General features: G+C 30.8%; 3 protein-coding genes and 1 non-coding gene across 5 annotated transcripts; 2 read left to right on the forward strand and 2 right to left on the reverse strand.

Moving 5' to 3' along the window:
• The first annotated feature begins 668 nt into the window (after positions 1 to 668).
• TRNAE-UUC lies at positions 669 to 740 on the forward strand. The gene has a single exon. It is a non-coding gene; the product is annotated as a tRNA-Glu (tRNA).
• A 3,429-nt stretch (positions 741 to 4,169) lies between these two features.
• Positions 4,170 to 5,836, reverse strand: LOC114174025 (UPF0434 protein ERGA_CDS_01260). 2 transcript variants are annotated; one of them, XM_028058759.1, is made up of 4 exons: positions 5,667 to 5,836; positions 5,534 to 5,588; positions 5,062 to 5,199; positions 4,170 to 4,421 (listed from the first exon to the last, which is right to left on the reverse strand). In XM_028058759.1, the coding sequence occupies exons 1-3, from the start codon at positions 5,753 to 5,755 to the stop codon at positions 5,071 to 5,073; spliced, it is 273 nt and encodes a 90-aa protein (XP_027914560.1). In that variant the 5' UTR covers positions 5,756 to 5,836; the 3' UTR covers positions 4,170 to 4,421; positions 5,062 to 5,070. The 2 variants fall into 2 exon arrangements, with proteins under 2 accessions (XP_027914560.1, XP_027914561.1); XM_028058760.1 differs by lacking the exon at positions 4,170 to 4,421 and adding an exon at positions 4,838 to 4,961.
• Positions 5,837 to 8,041: 2,205 nt separating this feature from the next.
• Positions 8,042 to 10,061, forward strand: LOC114172450 (pentatricopeptide repeat-containing protein At3g51320). Its single transcript, XM_028056926.1, has one exon. The coding sequence runs from the start codon at positions 8,229 to 8,231 to the stop codon at positions 9,948 to 9,950; it is 1,722 nt and encodes a 573-aa protein (XP_027912727.1). The 5' UTR covers positions 8,042 to 8,228; the 3' UTR covers positions 9,951 to 10,061.
• Positions 10,062 to 11,138: 1,077 nt separating this feature from the next.
• Positions 11,139 to 14,075, reverse strand: LOC114174069 (SKP1-like protein 1B). Its single transcript, XM_028058813.1, has 2 exons — positions 13,674 to 14,075; positions 11,139 to 11,573 (listed from the first exon to the last, which is right to left on the reverse strand). The coding sequence occupies exons 1-2, from the start codon at positions 13,965 to 13,967 to the stop codon at positions 11,400 to 11,402; spliced, it is 468 nt and encodes a 155-aa protein (XP_027914614.1). The 5' UTR covers positions 13,968 to 14,075; the 3' UTR covers positions 11,139 to 11,399.
• Positions 14,076 to 17,455: the final 3,380 nt, after the last annotated feature.

The raw sequence follows: 17,455 nt of genomic DNA on the forward strand, positions 1-17,455 counted from the left end.
TATATTGATGACTAATGTTAGATATCAATTTATAATCAAATTTATAAATTAACTATAATTTCTTATTTATAATAGATAATGTATTTGGCATCAATAATTTTTTAGTTTATAGATTGATATTTAAAGTTTTTTTTTTGTTTTTAAAATGATTTTTTATTTAATAATTTTTTTATAAAGTAAAAGCAAACCTTTCTCTACTAGCGTAACTTTTTGTTCCCACTTTTAAGCAAATGTATATTCTCTAAATTATTCACGCACACGTATACACTTTTCTAAATTTATATTCGTAAACAATACATCATATTAATTCATCAACAAAAGATAACTTGAGCACTCCAATAACAAATATAAGTTTATATAAGAAACTCTACATTAAGTTCCATTTGTAGATGTTCAAGTTTTAATGCATTTCAATATGGCATCATCTATAACATGTAGGATTTGTTTAAATTATTTATCGTAACTAACATCATTTGTCAAAGTGAGTCCAGAAAAAAAAAAAAAAAGTCTCTTTTGTAAGTCACGTGATACATTGTTAGTTTTATGTTACAGTGATTTCAGAAAAAAATGTATACTCATGAAATTAAAAGAAAAGGAGGCATACTACATATGAGCGTTTTGAATTATTAACGTTACAAATAATAAAAAGTTTAAAATATAAACAAAATTCCGTTGTCGTCCAGCGGTTAGGATATCTGGCTTTCACCCAGGAGACCCGGGTTCGATTCCCGGCAACGGAAATTTTTAAGTTTTTTCTTTTTTTTTTCTCTTTTTTTTCTTTATTTTTTTCTTTATTTCTTTCTTTATTTTTTTCTTTCTTTTTTTTCTTTCTTTTTTTTTCTTTTTTTTCTTTCTCTTTTTCTTTTTTTTTCTTTCTTTTAATTTGTTTTGTTTCTTTCTTCTTAATGTTTTTTTTTATTTTGATTTTCTTTATTTTCTTTCTTCTTAATGTTTTTTTTCTTTTTTCTTTATTTTGATTTTCTTTCTTCTTCAAATTGCGCTTCACTTCACACTTGGTTTTAAAGAGCTATGTGATCTAACCTTATATTCAAATATGTGAACTGATTCTATTTATATTAGTTGTATTTATTTAAAATTTTGAGAAACAAATTGTGAAATGTATTAAAAGTTTTGACTGCATAAATTATTTGTTTTCATAAATTTAAGGATATAATATTTCAAAAGTTTGGTGATAGTGTCACGCTGAAAAAAAACACAACTTTGGTACTTGGTGGTTTTTAGTGGGAAGAGACGTTAAAAACTCATCACCAATTATTCATGAACACAGCATGACAATGTTTTCCGTGGAATAACATGCTTCTAGAGGGGTACTAATTTAAGAAACCTTTTCGAAAACTAATCGTTCAAAGTATGATGAGATATATTCCAAAAACAATGAATGAAATATTTGCGTAATGGGACAAACACAAATGGGGTTAAGGTTGCACAAGAAAAGGAAGTACTAAGATATAAAAGGAGAGATAAGTGAAAGAGGGTGCAAAAACTAAGAGAAACATGGGAAAAAAGTATAAAAATTGGGAGAATGTGTATAAAGGGTGATAAAAAAAGGCACTCATTAACGAAGTAATTTAGAAATGTAGCAAAAAATTCAAAAAGAAATGTAAAAATAAAAAAGACATTGGGCTGGATAGCTATTGCATTCACCTATTGGGCCCTGATGGTCCCGTGTTTCGATGAATTAATTATGTATTGGTCTAATTAGCGTGTAAGAAGAGATTAATTTTTAATCTATTTTTGATAATTTTAATCAAGGATAAAGTATGGGGTACAACATTTTCTTACAACAAATTATTGGATAATTTTAGGCTTCAAGTAGATCTGTAAAACACCCAATCGAATTACTTGCGCACTGAGAGAGATTCAGCATGAATCTTCTGAAGACGATGATGTTTTCTTAAAGAAAACAGAAAGTATCATGGTGAATGAAATGGCCTAAAGAGAGAAGAATGAATATCTTAAATCTTTTCCCTATTACGTAATTCGTTATAAAAAATCGCATATAGAAGAGAATCGATTCCCCAATAAAGTAAAAGGAAGGAAGACATGGTGATTTGAATTCATATATATATGAGACAACAAAGCCAATTTGTTTGAGCTTGGTTTATATCAGATTCAGAAGCCTTGCACCAACAAAACATCATAGGAAGAACAGCAACAAAAATTTAGAGTATCACATACCAGCTACATGGAAAGAAGAAAACCATATCAACATCTCTTCGGTGAAGATTTCAGCACGATGAGACTTGTCCTCTGCTACCAACGAGAAACGGCAGAGTGGGCATGTTTTATGGTGACCCTTAAGCCATCTATTTACACAAATCTTATGGAATTTGTGAGAGCAAGGAAGAACACGGATTTCATCTCTGGCCTTTAACCTTGACAAGCACACACAACACCAACAATCTTCGTTGAAATTGGTGATGTAAGAAGGTAAAGGGGCATCCTTGTTCCTTTGTCCCTCGGCTAGGCCAATTAGGTTGGAGACAAGTGAGACCAAGCTTTTCAGAGTCATCTCATTTACTGCTGCCAAACCATGTCAACAAGAACACCCTTTAGAAGAAAAAGAGTTGCAACTAATGGTCACATTTATTGTTTCTTATACGTTTGAAGGTTGGTCTTAGGGTAAGAGTTCAAATGGAAGGTGGAAAAGATCGTGGATTCAACTTTGATGCTAATTTTTGAAAATATAAAATTGGTTGGAAGAGTTTAAAATAAAGAGTGAAAAAGATTATGGACTAACAAAAACTAATTTACTGATAAACAAATAATAGTAATTCCTTAAATGTTTTGCTTGGTTTGAAAGGGTGGTTAGATGAGGTTTGTGTGACAGTTTCTATTGTCCAAACACAAAAGCGGTTACACCAACATCAGAGTGTTACACTTGACCTAGTACCTCATTCCTTTGAGGTAGAATAATACTATAAACTATCGGATTCCTAACTCCAGTGTAATACCTTGTGTCTTCCACTATGTGCTTGATTATGCTTTTTCAACATATTTTTTCTACTACTTGTTGATTCTTACGTTATTTATTGTTTTTTTGTTTTCGTTTTTTGTTGCTCTTTTCATACATTTGGAATGGCGTTCAGGGAAGGCATCATTGGCTTGCATGGTTAATTGAGATAGAGAGGTATTTTGAGACTCATAGGTCGTAGGGCACTCATGTTGAATATTTTCACCAAATCTTATACTTATCTTAGTCAATGAAAACTCATACTCTACTGTTCCCACCCCACGTTTTGCATCAACATGCACAGACATTGCAAATGTAAGGATACTACACTATGTTGTACATGCTTTCAAAGGAATCAATGAGAGTAGAAATAAAAACTTTTGATGCTTATTGATACCTTGAAGTATCTTTTTAAAGGGTTTTTTTTTTTTTTAAATAGATTAATAAATATTTGATGTATGATTGAAAAACTAATATAGTAAAAATTGAGATTTTTTCTATTTCTTAAAAATTAATTAACTCTTTTTAACAACATTTTAAAATACTTTTTTTGCTAAGAGAAAAAGTAAAAACCTTTTTTCAAGTTTGTATAAAAAATATTTTTATATGATCAAAATAAAGTGAAAATTCCTTTTTTCAAAATATTTTTATATATTTCTTTAAACTATTCCTTTTGATTCATCAAAATAAGAAAAGCGAAAATTCCTTTTTTTTTTCTACTCTATTCCTTTTTATTTCTATTGGGTCCTTTTCTTCTCTTCCTTTTGTTAAGTCAAAATCTAAACAGTATTAATCCTTTTTATCTAACTGGTGTGTTTTAAATTATCGGGTGAGTACAGACTAACTCGGGACATTAAGATTAAACTAGATTCGTAAATATTGTCAATTAGGAAAAGTAAGGAATTATTGTTGAATTGGCTGGAGAAATTTCAACATCATGTACGTGTTGATAGCTTTTGAAGTTTAAGCTGTTTCAGTGATGCAGAAGCCTTTTTAAGGCAAAATGCATTGGTAACTTCTATAATGTTTAGTACATATATGTAGCTTTTTATTTAAAACAACAAAACTCTTGAATTTTTAGTCAAAAACATGCTTGCAAAATGCACTATGAAGGATCTGTCTCCATCAAAATAAAGTAGAGTTTAGAAGCAACCACTGCAAACATTTACTTAAAGTCATATTGCAAAGAAACAAATATTTGAACAGACACGTCACAAAGTGTGTCTTTCTTTGATCTGATGTAAGAAGCAAAATCCTGAGAGTCCTGTGATTTACACTCACTTTTTTCTCTTATCTCTTTTAGATATGACAATGAATAATAACATTTATTGATATCGGTAAAAACTAAAATCTCATGATGGATAGCGAACGTAAAAACATGATAGTTACACTACTATATATAGGTGTCACTGCAAACTTTTATCTTTATTTCTTGCTCTTCTTGTACCTACACAAAATGTGAATTACTGAGTTATAACCAAACCAACATAGCAAAGATTTATAGACTGCCACATTAGAGGTGCATCACCAAAGACCCATTAGACTTAGATGTTTCTAACTTTGTTATTGCAAAAGATTATTACCATGTACTATATATTACAAAGCAAAAGATTATTGAAAGTACTCTCGATTTCCTACACCATAGACCAGGTTCATCTTTATGTAAAGCTATTGATTATAGATCTCCAAAGCCTTATATCACTTTAACAGAGGTCACTTCTAACTGAACCAGAAAAAAATTATAACTTCTGTTTCTTAACCAAGTTGTGTATTACTACTAATTTTCACAAGAGTATAATAATAAACCTCGAATTATCCAGTTAGAAAACTCAGGGAGATACAAATCAGCCATTATACAAACAATGAAAGGGAAGGGGAAAGTGAGATTAATTTTTTCAAATTCTTTTCATTGAAGAAAAATATGAATAACACGAATCTTCCCTCCAAGTGAAAACAGTGTAACTTCTTTCTCTCACACAACGTTACACTGTGTCACAGAAAGTTGATCATCTTAGAAAGAACAACAGCAACCAACCCTAAGGAATTGAAATCCAAACATAAAAAAAAAAAAAAAAAAAAAATCTTACAACTTAATCTCAGGCACTTCTTCCATGACTCTCTTCATTTAGAGCTGATAAATTGGTGTCGCTGTCATGTTTTGACGCATCTTCTTCCTCAAGTATCTTCCCATCAGTTGGAACCAAGCACGGTACCCCATTTTTTATCTATCAAGTATAAAGAAAAAAGAAACATAACTACATGAGTCAACAACACTCATCGTTACACTATTGGAGAGAGGGGTAATTTTCCCCTGTAATAAACATTTTCAATACAAACATTTTATAATTCTTCAAGATTCTTGAATTTACAGATAGAACAAACTACAGATTCATAAATGCTGGAAAATGGGGCTTATGCGGTAACCCTTGCGGAGGCAATTAGGATTTCGGAAACAAAACAACATTGTCAGCTGATAAGGATCCTTAAAATTCCCAAAAGGATAAAAAAGGAACAGAAAGTGAAATTGAAATGAAAGAGAAGAGAGGAATTAGAACCGACGGGAAACGCAACGCCAATAGCATCACTGATTAAGGAATTTGATTCCTCACAATACCTGCAAAACCAAAGAAAGATTATTAATAAAAAAATGGTGAAAAATATGAACAGTTATGGAGAAATTGAGAGAGGAAACCTCAGAGGTTGCTTAGAGAGAGGGCAAACGAGGATATCGGTTAGGGTTTTGGCTGCTTTTTGCAGAACCTCTTTACTTCCTCTCACCATTTTCTTTCAACTTCACTCACTCTTTCAAGTTACATTGCTAGGTACACCTATCAAAGTAATTTTCTTAAATTGCAAAATGGCCCTCTAATGAATTTTCGTTATTGTAGGTCTCAGGCTCCATCACGTTTACAGGAAATTACTTTTTGTTTTTCGGACGTAATGCTTAGAACTAACTTTCCTGAAAAATAGCAAAATTAATTTTTTTTTTCTCATTTTTTTGGATAAGTTATGTGGATAAATATTATTTTAAAATATATAATTTTATTTTTATTTATATTATTAATATTTAAAATAAGTAAGTAATGTTTAATTTTTAGTAATTTTCACATATATATATATATATATTAAAAAATTAATATAAGTATGTTAAATTCGTAAAATAAAAATGAAAGATTTATCATGTTTTTAAAATAAAAATTAAGTAAATTTTAAATAGTTAAAACTTAAGAAGTCAAAATTGCATAAAACAAAATATAATAACCAAGATTATGGGTAATTAAAATTAAGAGCTAAAATTACAAAATTAACAAATTTCATTTAATCCATTTATTTTTTATTTTTTTGGGATAGACACTCAATGCTCCTATAAAATTGGTTTTAAAATTTTTAAAAACTTACAATTTGATAAATGTTAATTTCTTAATTATTTAAAGAATCTTTGTTTTGATCCCTAATAAAATAATATTATTTGATCTCCAACATTATTGTCTTCATCTTAATAGAGTATTTTAACCTTGTCCTTAGTATGTTAAACACAATATTGATAATGATATTTTTAATTCGACTTAGATAAACTATATCTTGATTGTGATATTTTTAATGGTTAAAATAATTTAAACTTTATCTTACTTAAAATTTAACTCAATATTTCAAAATATTTTCGACTGACCTCCTCTTAGAATTCTTCATTTCAACCTTAAACATAATATGTTTACCATCGCCTCAAATATATCATTTTCGACTAAATCTTAATCAAATATCTTCAGCTTATTTTTTTATCTATTCCATCTCAACATAGAAGTAACAATTTTACAATTAAAATTAAGTATAGCGTTTTTATAAAAATAGTTTCAACTTTAACTTGACAAAAAAAAAATAACTAGTAATTTTTCTATAAATAATAATATTAATTTAAAAAGCATTAAATTTTACCAAAATTATGTTTGGAACCCCTTACATAAGGGAGAAAGAAAGAATGCAAGTTTTTAATTTTTGAGAAAGTGTGACTGATAGGTCCGATTTTTTCAAATAAATAATCAGATTTGTGACATGAAGTACGTAATATTTTTTTAGTCCACACTCCCATATTTGGAAAGCGAAAGTTTTCGAATTAATAATTTTATGATTATTTTTGAAAAATATCACATAGTTATTTGATAATTCTTTTTAATTTACTCACATATAATTAATGATTGACCATGTGAAAAAGAATAAAGAACAGAATCTCTTATATCTCATTTTTTATATTTTCACAGTCTTTAAAATTTTTCAATACATATAATATTTAATACTATAATTATATCCTTTCTAATATTTTGTATCGTAATATAACTTATAAAATTTTATAAGTCTGTGTTGCAATCAAATCCCCATTAAATTCTCAACATCAGGATGTGAATTCAAAGGAAGATTTATTGTAGATATTTGATTTTAAGTATATAAAAGTAATGTTTTTCAGGAAAGAAATTTTGTAAACCAGCCCATTGAGAAAACGTGCTACACATTCTTCTTTTAACCAAGTGCACTTTCATAAACACTTAGATTTGACCTAATTTTAAAGAGTACTCAGTGATATGCTTTTGAATCATTAATTGTTTTTAATGATATATGAAATTAACTAAATATTAGTTTTTTTTTTTTTTCAATTAGTACAAAATATATATTAAGAATACAAATAATTTATACAATTATTAAATATTTGTTTACACAAATTTATTCATGTCTTATTTTAAAAGAAAAAAAAAGAAATTATTGTTTTCATAACTTCAAATTAACTAATATATAAGTTCATATTTAAAAACTCTTTCATGTATTTTTTTTTTCTAAATTTTCTTCGTACTTTTCAATTTTACTTTTGGTTGATGGTATATAAAGAAAAAATGGGCAATGAAAAATACTAAAAATACATTTTATGCATCATTAATTATAAATATTACGAGTCACAATTTATAATTTTTTACACTAGTTATTTAAAGTTTGTTTGACGAAAGTATTTTAAAAGTTACAAATGTGTAATTTGTTAACCGTTATAACAAGTTTAATTTAACAAGAAAGCAACATAACCTGAAACAGTGTATTATAGGCATGCTTTGATGAAACGCACCGTTTAGTGTTTGCATCGTGAACACAACACAAGGTACCGTCTGTGGTCTCTCCACAGAAGAGGACGAGCTGAGAAGAGAGGCATGTTCGCCGTTAATGGCGATTAAGCTTTCTCATCGGAAAAAAACTGTGAAACCCAACCGCCAAATGAATGGCCAGAGTCTCCACGCGCCAACGGTTCCCATTCCGAATCACCTTTCTTACGCGCCCCATCACCACCACTCGCACGTCATATTCTTCGCTCACTGAAGCGAAAAAGCCAGGATTTACGCTCTTCTCACAATTCGAAACGCTTCTTCGAAACTCGTGCCAAAGTGCTCGCCACCTCCTTCAAATTCAAGCCTTCCTCGTCACTTCAAGCCTCTTCCGCAACCCCTTCTTGGCACGTACCGTTTTGAGCCGAGCCTCCCGTTTATGCGACGTCGCTTACACCCTTTTGATCTTTCGCCATATTAACTCCTCCGACACCTTCTGCGTCAACACCGTGATCAACGCCTATTGTGATAGCGATGCACCTCATCAAACTGTTATCTTTTACTTTCGCGCTTTGATGGGTGGGTTCTTTCCGAATAGCTACACCTTTGTTCCACTCATTGGCTCGTGTGCGAAGATGGGTTGCATTGATTATGGGAAAGAGTGCCATGCGCAGGCCACCAAGAATGGTGTAGACTCTGTGTTGCCTGTCCAGAACTCTTTGATTCACATGTATGCTTGTTGTGGGAGTGTTCAGCTTGCTAGGGTGGTTTTTGATGGCATTTTGACAAGGGATTTGGTCTCGTGGAACTCGATCATCGACGGGCATATGATGGCTGGGGAGCTGAATGCTGCACACCGACTGTTTGATGAAATGCCTGAGAGGAATTTGGTTACTTGGAACGTAATGATTAGTGGGTATTTGAAGGGTAGGAACCCTGGATATGCGATGAAGCTGTTTCGCACAATGGGTGGGTTGGGAATGAGGGGTAATGCCAGGACTATGGTCTGTCTGGCTACAGCGTGTGGTCGGTCTGGTAGACTCAAGGAAGGGAGATCGGTTCATGGGAGCATTGTTAGGATGTTCGTGAGGTCAAGTTTGATTATAGATACGGCTTTGATTGATATGTACTCTAAGTGCAGGAGGGTGGAGGCTGCGCGGAGAGTGTTTGAGAGGATGACAGAAAGGAATTTGATTTCATGGAATGCAATGATCTTAGGGAACTGCATTCAGGGGAATCCTGAAGATGGACTAAGCCTGTTTGGCGTAATGGTTGCGATAGATGGAAATGAGAGAGAAGAGAGTTTGAGGTTGCTCCCTGATGAAGTAACCTTCATTGGCATTCTTTGTGCCTGTGCTCGGTCGGAGCTTTTGGCTGAGGGCAGGTCTTACTTCAAACAGATGACTGAGGTGTTTGGTCTGAAGCCAAATTATGCTCATTTTTGGTGCATGGCAAACCTTCTTGCGAATGTGGGGCTTATTGATGAGGCAGAAGGGTTTCTGCAAAGCATGGCAAAATTTGATGGGCATATGTCATGTGAGTCATTGTTATGGGCAAGTTTGCTTGGTTTGTGTCGTTTCAAGAGGGATGTGTACTTGGGGGAACGAATTGCTAAGCTTCTTCTTAACTTGGATCCTAAGAACCTGGTCTGTTACCAGTTTCTACTGATCATTTATGCCGTGTCTGGTCAATGGGAGAATGTTTCTGGAGTGCAAAAGCTGATTAAGGAAAGAAGGTTAGGGATAATACCTGGAAGCAGTCTTTTGGACTTGAAAAATATAGTTCACAATTTCAAAGTATCAAATAAAGACCGAGAGGGAATTGAAGAAGTAAATTCGATGATGGATGAACTAGCTCATAGATTCAGGTTGCCAAGTGCGGATTTAAGTCGGTCATAAGTAGGCCACAAAGAAAACACTAGCTAGATTATCAGAGAAACCCTTCAACAAGTAGTGTAAGAATTTCAATTCACATTCTTTTATATTATAAGCTGTCAGGAATTTTGTTGATCCAGAGATCTACTCACTCAACAATCACGTAGGATCCCAGTTTTATACGGATACCAGTGTGTTCCTTGGGGCATGCATATTCACACAAGTCCCAATTTTGTATTGAGATTTTGGATTTATGATTAAGCTTATAATCTTACATCGCTTGTGCTGAACATACATTATGGTATTCAAAATGATTCCCCAAGGAATGTGACAAACATGTATTTATTTAAGCTTTTAAAATTTACGAAAAAACTAGTTGGGTTATGTTTAACAATTACATTCGTATTACGCTTTTAAAACCCGGGCCTCATTTATTAAAAAAATGTGCATTTTAAAATAGTAAGGAACATAGTTTGTATACCTCATCCCAAAAAAAAAGTTATATATTAAAGGAAAGATTTTCGAATATATGAACACATCGAAGATACCATGACGCTAAACTACTATTATCGGCAAATACTAACCAGTGTCACTAACTTAAGAAAATTCAGTTATTTCTTTTCATAATAAAATACATAAAAATAAACTTTCGTCCGTAATTACATTGGTTCTCTAGATTCATTGTCTATAGTTAAAAACTGAAATCACGTTTTTGATTTGATTAAAATTTTCTGATCAAAATTCCAAATTCTCTTGATAAAACATCCCAACAGTACAGTTTATCAGAATATTTAATTTCTTCCACCGTAAACCCCTCCTCTAAAATCACTATAAACGCAGAAATTTGATCGATGAACCAAGAGAAACGATTTGCTTAATGGGTAAGTAAAATACATACATCAATTCTTCCACAGCGGTGCCTAGGTAAATTCATCACCGGTATGCTCTAGTTTTTAAAAGTAGTGATCAAGAACTATAACTCGTACATGAGTGTTTGATATTCTGAATGACTTTTGTTGCCTTTTGGACTAAGGAATAGCAGTATGAGAAACTGCTTGGTAAATGGTGTCTCCAAATCTTTGCTCAACTGCAACATCTTTACATATTAATAACCAATATAGTGTGGTCTTAGCACTGTGGCACCATTTTAGGTGCTTACACTTATTATCATGTAACATACGGGATGATGATAATTTAGGAGCAAAAGGCAGGACATTATTGAACTCAATAACCCTCGTTTCAGAATAATCGCTTCCACTCATCACAACTATTACTTACAATTCAAGCGCTCTTAACGTTCATGAAGGAAGATAATTCTGACTCGAGAACGCAGTCAACATAATTAGTCTGAAATAGAAAACAAACAAGTATATAGCATAGGTAAATCTACAAGGAAGATCTTTGAAAAACAGACAAGCATAGCATAAAACCACATGGCAGATCTTTGATTCAGATTTTTTGAGCTTAACAAAATCATTCAAATGCCCATTGATTTTCCCGACGAACTTCCTCTTCTTCCTCAGGGGTGAAGTCATTCTTAATGTTAAAGGTCTTGCGAATTTCCTCTGGAGTCTTCCCCTTGATCATGTCTGCTACAGTCTGGCATGTAAGATCCAGCAGGCTCTTGATGTTCAGGTAGTTCGCAGCCTAAAAGCAAAATTGTCTCATTAATACGCAAAAGTGTAGACTTAGCCTACTAAATAAACAGAATATACATTGGGACGAGATTCTTCATAACCTACTATGACATTAAAATAAAAAGAAGTTCATTTCAAATTTTCTTCCCTTGTAGGAGTCCTATATTAGTTTTCCATTTCACAAATTATCCAAACATGAAAAAAAACGAAAAGTAGTAGGAATTCCAAGACTTCAACTAGTAAAGAAATAGAGTAGATAAGGCAATCCTTCGCTCAAGTGATCCATCCATACATGGAAGGAGAATAAGGAAATGTAATAGCAATTCTAAGTTACCAAGTTATTGTTTTCACTCTTAATAGAGATGAGAGGATAGGCACATTACATAAAAAATGGGAAATTTCAGATAAAGAATTAAGTGCGAGCCAAATGAATCAAGAGATTCGTGTTTGGTTGGGGAAGGTATCATACGCATCTTGAAATGAATGGAAAGAGATACTACTTTCATGAAATGAATATTTGAAACTCAGAAGAATTAGGAGTAGAGATCGTTGAACAACTTGAAAAAGCACAGGCGTAATTAAGGAAAGTTGATTCAAAAGCAGGTCGTTTTCTGTGAATGGCATTGCAATTTGCAAACTATTAAAAGGTATAGATTTTATTTCTCTAAAGTGATCTTCATTTTAGAAATAAATGCAGGAGACCTCAGCCATTGGTGAAGAATTTACAGACGAATATGAGATGCACAAGAAACTACAGCATTGAATGAATCACAATAAAAATTCCCAAAATTTAATGGGAACACAACAATCTTAAGGAAACAGTTCACCTCTACGAGTTCAGACTCTAATTACAAACGCGCAAATTGGGTTACCTAATAATGTTTTAGAGAAATTAATTTTTTCCAGGTAGCAGCACATACCAGTCCGCTCAGAAAAGATAAATAAACTCGTAGAAATTCCATAAACATGACTCTTAAATGTGACTCCCAGAATGTAAGAGTTTTCCTATTATAGATAATAATATTAAAACTCTATTAATGAAACACACGCATAACATAATTCATTTAGTACAACAATAATTCAATAGTTCAAATTCACGATAAATAAAAGTGCCAAACCACAATAAGTATGATAGTACATTATTGGTAAATAAGATTAAACACACAAATGATCAAATCATATATAATTTCATAAGCACATAATTTCTTAAAGAGAAAATGCTTCAAAAAAAATTAAGTTCTTTAAATATTTTGGGTACTAATAAAAACACCGTCATCATAGAGTCGATGAAGGGAACAAATAACATTAATTTCAAACTCGTACTCACATCTTGAAGCGAGGGTTTAAGCAAGTTCACAAAAGTTTACCCAAGTTGTCAGAAAATGGTTTGATAGAGAGTTAACTCAGTTTTCTCTACCCAGTATAGTAAACTCGCAAGAGTTCAAGAGACAATTACAGAATTAGACAACCTTACACCCTTAGATATAATAAATAAACCGTTCATTTTCATGTGAGCCAATACAAGCACAACAAAACAGCAACCCCTAACACTGCATCAAACTCAACCAACCACAAAAATCATCTAAAATCTCAGACACGGTCAATAGAAAACATCAGGTCACATAATTCGCACGATAGCAAGTTTGCAGCTACACACAACTCGAAGAACCTACCAGCATCACCACGGATCACAGCAAGTAATGACAACCACACGCAAAAACGAAAAAAAAAAAAAACAGATTCCCAAACATTAAACACCAGCTCCATAAATTACAGAGCACCATAGCGCATAAACGAGAAGAATAAATCATCAACTAGATACCTAAGTACTATCCTAGTTCCTAAATAATCAAATAATTATTATTTAGTAACAAATTTGCAGAAACAGTCTCCCGAGTATTAAATATCAATCAATTTAGTCTTTACATTGACATATTTTGCTAGAATACACAGATACTAATTAGTGAGATGTGATATATTTTACTAATATACAAAGATACATGCAGAGACTAATATATGAGAGTTTTCAAGATTGAAGATACTATCTAGTATGATTTGAAACAAAATTCTAGGGTTAAAATTCAAAAGATTTTGGAAAAGGTTAACTGACCAGGATGAGATCGAAGAGCGTGGCTTGGTCGACCTTGACGAAATCAGCGTCCCAGGCCTTGAGATCTTCCTCAGAAGGTTTGTCGTCGGGATTGGCGGCATCGACGTGTTTTTTGCAGTACTCGATAACTTTGGCGAGGATCTTGCTGGTAACGTTTGGGAGAGGGATGCCGCTGTCGGCGCAGTCGTCCTCAATCATGTGCTTTATGGTCTGCGACTCCAGCGCCACCGCCTCGTCCACCTCGAACGCCTCCCCGTCGGAACTCTTCAGGGTGATCTTCCTCGCCGATGACATGATGATATGTCGACGATGATGATTATGATTCCGAACGAAAGAAACGAAAGAAAAGGGAAAGTCACGAACCCTAACTTTTCTCTGATTGAGATGAAAAGGCAAATAACTCACTCGGGCTTTATTTATAGTGCAAGAAGACCAACTCTCTCTCTCTGGTTACGTTAGGTTTGATTTATCCGTAAGATCATCATCACGCCCTCGTGTCTATCCAACAGTTATTCATCGCAAATAATAGTTATTAATAAATATATAAATAATAATTTTATTGATTGACGACATTATTAAAAAATTTACTAATGGGTTAGTTTGTTTAAAATGTTTTAAAAAATAATTAGTAAACATTTATTATCATTTTTTTTATCTATGTACATGAAATTATTTCTTATGATTTTCGGATTTTTTTTTTCAACTTTGTATTGCCAAATGAGTTATGGATTTTTCTCTTTATGTGGAGATGCTTGATTATTTCGGCCATATGTTTTTTTTTTCTTGCTTTTTTATTTTGTTTTAGCTTCCCCTAGAAGTCACGAGGGTTATATTTCTTTTAATAAGGCATGAATAATTCTAAGTATAATTGAATTTAATTTGCTTAAACAAAAACTCAAAATTCGATTATTTAAATAAAGCTTATCGAATAGTTGTTTTACTTCACCATTCTTTCATTTACAAAAATTTGAGGGAGAAAATAGATATTCACGTGTTTTTTAAATTACTATAAAAATATACTATTCAGTTTTCTTAAACAATTTCCTTCTAAAGTTTTAAACAATTTTAAACCATATTTGTACATTAATTATCTAATTTCACTATATTCTCTCATATGTTTTTCAATTTTATATTTTATGAATGTTAATTAAATAATTTTTTCTCCAACTGTTAATACTAACTCAACTTTTTATGAGATTAACATTTATAGTACATTTTCAATGTAATTTTTAAAATCTCATTATTTTCTCTTTTCCTCTGCATTTTTACGTGAAGCGGTTAATGAATGTCAAATTTTTGCGATAAATGATATTTTAAACTTTTATAGTATTTATTTATTTATTTTGAATTTTATTTAATTTTCAATGATAAAAGAGAAAAAAATAAAAAGTATTACTTCTATTTGAAATTTTTTTAAAAAGGATATATTCTAAAAATCACTGTTAAGGTAGTGCTTTTTTTTTTTGTAAAGTTGTTATTCACGAAACATGTAAGATAGACAGAAAACTTCAAGTGGTGGAAAAAAATGAAAAAACTATTTGTTGTTGTAGATATTATTAGAAACCGCAATAGTTATGATTTCAATAAAAAAACAATTGAGTAAAAAACTATGGATATTAAAAAGAAAACTAGCGAAAGATATAGTAGTAATATATAATAATTATGTTTGTTAATTCATAAATCATTTAAGAAAATAGTAGCATATGAAAAATATTGGATTGAAAGAAAAATTACTAGAATGATAGATACTTTTTCATTCCTATAAAGAATATTTTTTATATAAAACTTTGAAATTTGTATCAACTCTTATTTTTTATAGAAAAAATTCACATATATCTAAGAGAGACTTTATTATTATAATATTCTATCTTAAAGAGTACATTTTTTATATCTCACTGTGATACATTTTATCTTATCATGATCTATCTAAAAATTAAAGTATATTTTCTCATCTTAGAAGAAAAATATTACTATGTTTATAAAGTAATATATGCTTAATAATGAATCAATATTAAATTACACAATTTAAGAGTATAATATAATTTAGAATTAATATGTATCAAAAGTAATTTATAATTACATTAAGTAATGATAATGAAAAAGATTTCAATACGGTAAGTTTTAACTTTTTTTTACATGATTTAATTCTAACATTCTTATTACTTTCATAAAATATTTTTATAAGATCATCTTCAATATTAAAAAAAAATAAAAACTTTTAGATTTAGATTTGTGTTTGGTGTTGCTCATAGCGTCATATCATTCATAAGAAACAAAAATATCATTTTATTTTAGTAAAAAAAAATAATGAACTCAAACATTAATTAGTGTTAGTTTTTCATTGATTACATTTTTTTATCATGATTATAGTTTTTTTCAATCAAGGTTGTTAAAAATTGTTTTTTTTTTTCTATTATGTTTTTCAACTTCAATTGTGTGTGTAGATTTAAAGATAATGAATATGTATCAAAATCTTTTCCTTTCAAGGTTGCTATAAATTCTACATGTCATCTTCATATATTTATCGGTTATAACTAAACATGTTCAACTTCAAATATGTGTATTATATTTGTGTGGTCTATAACATATTTTTCTTAACTTTCACTTTTATTTTGATTAATTGTTTCTGAATACTATTTATATTATATTCTATCAAAAATTATAAAGGTTTTTTTTAATTGTTTATTATTTTCGTATTTGTTATGGGTCTATTAAATTCTTATCGATTTTGTTCTCATATTGCATCCTTTGTCACACGTTGAATAAAAAATGAGCCACTTTGTCCTCTTACATCAGAAAAAATTTACAAAATCTACAATAAATAGTACAAAAAGTTGAGAAATTATGTGTAGAACTATATATCAATTGGTGTCATATTCATATTCAATTTTATCCCTTTTTGTGGGTACAAAACACTAACTTTTTGAATTGAAGAAAAATGTTAATGTTTCTTTGGACTAACAATAATTGTAACATTTTCTAACCAATATTTTATTCGTTGTCTCAAACTCACTGTGGAACCTTCTTTTCACTCTAATAGTCACCCCAAATCAATTTTCCTAATCTTAACTCATTGTTAAGCTTTTCTTTTAAAGTTTTTTTTTCATTATACGCTTTTGTCACCATATTTCTACATGGAGCTATTGCTTCCTGCACCCATCAAATTTCTACCCACATTGGATTTTGTTTTCCATAACACACTAAAATAATTCCAACCCCATGTCCATTGCGCTTAATCTCCAAATCCTTTATTTGGTATATCTCAACAATGGTTGGGTTTCTTTGAAGGTCAATGTTGTGACCATGGATTAGATGATGTTTTATTGAAGTTTCTGTTATTTTTATAGGATAATTATATTTTAATCAACTTTTTTTGACTCACTTTTAATTCATTACTTCAATCACCATTAGATCATCTATTTTTATTTTTTTAGTGATGTGATGTAATGTGATGATCTAATGGTGATTGAAGTAGTGAATTAAAAGTGGGTCAAAAAAATAGATTAAAGTATCATTATCTTTTTTTGTATTAGTTGTTATTAAGATATTTTGTTGTTGGAATGTATTGAGATTTCTCATGCTTCCTATTGGTTTTTGTCCTAACCAAGGTTAATAGATCTTTAATTTTTAGTGTTTAGTACTCTTGTCTTGAATTTCTAGGATTTTCTTCTTCTTTGTGTCTAGTAAGGTTTGTTCTCTTCAGGATTGCAATTAGGTCATTCTTTTTTTTTTTTCTCTTATTTCATTAATGTGTGTGTGTGTTTTTTTTTTGTTATTGTATA

This window comes from Vigna unguiculata, chromosome 2, assembly GCF_004118075.2.
Source record: "Vigna unguiculata cultivar IT97K-499-35 chromosome 2, ASM411807v1, whole genome shotgun sequence".
Taxonomy (NCBI): Eukaryota; Viridiplantae; Streptophyta; class Magnoliopsida; order Fabales; family Fabaceae; genus Vigna; species Vigna unguiculata.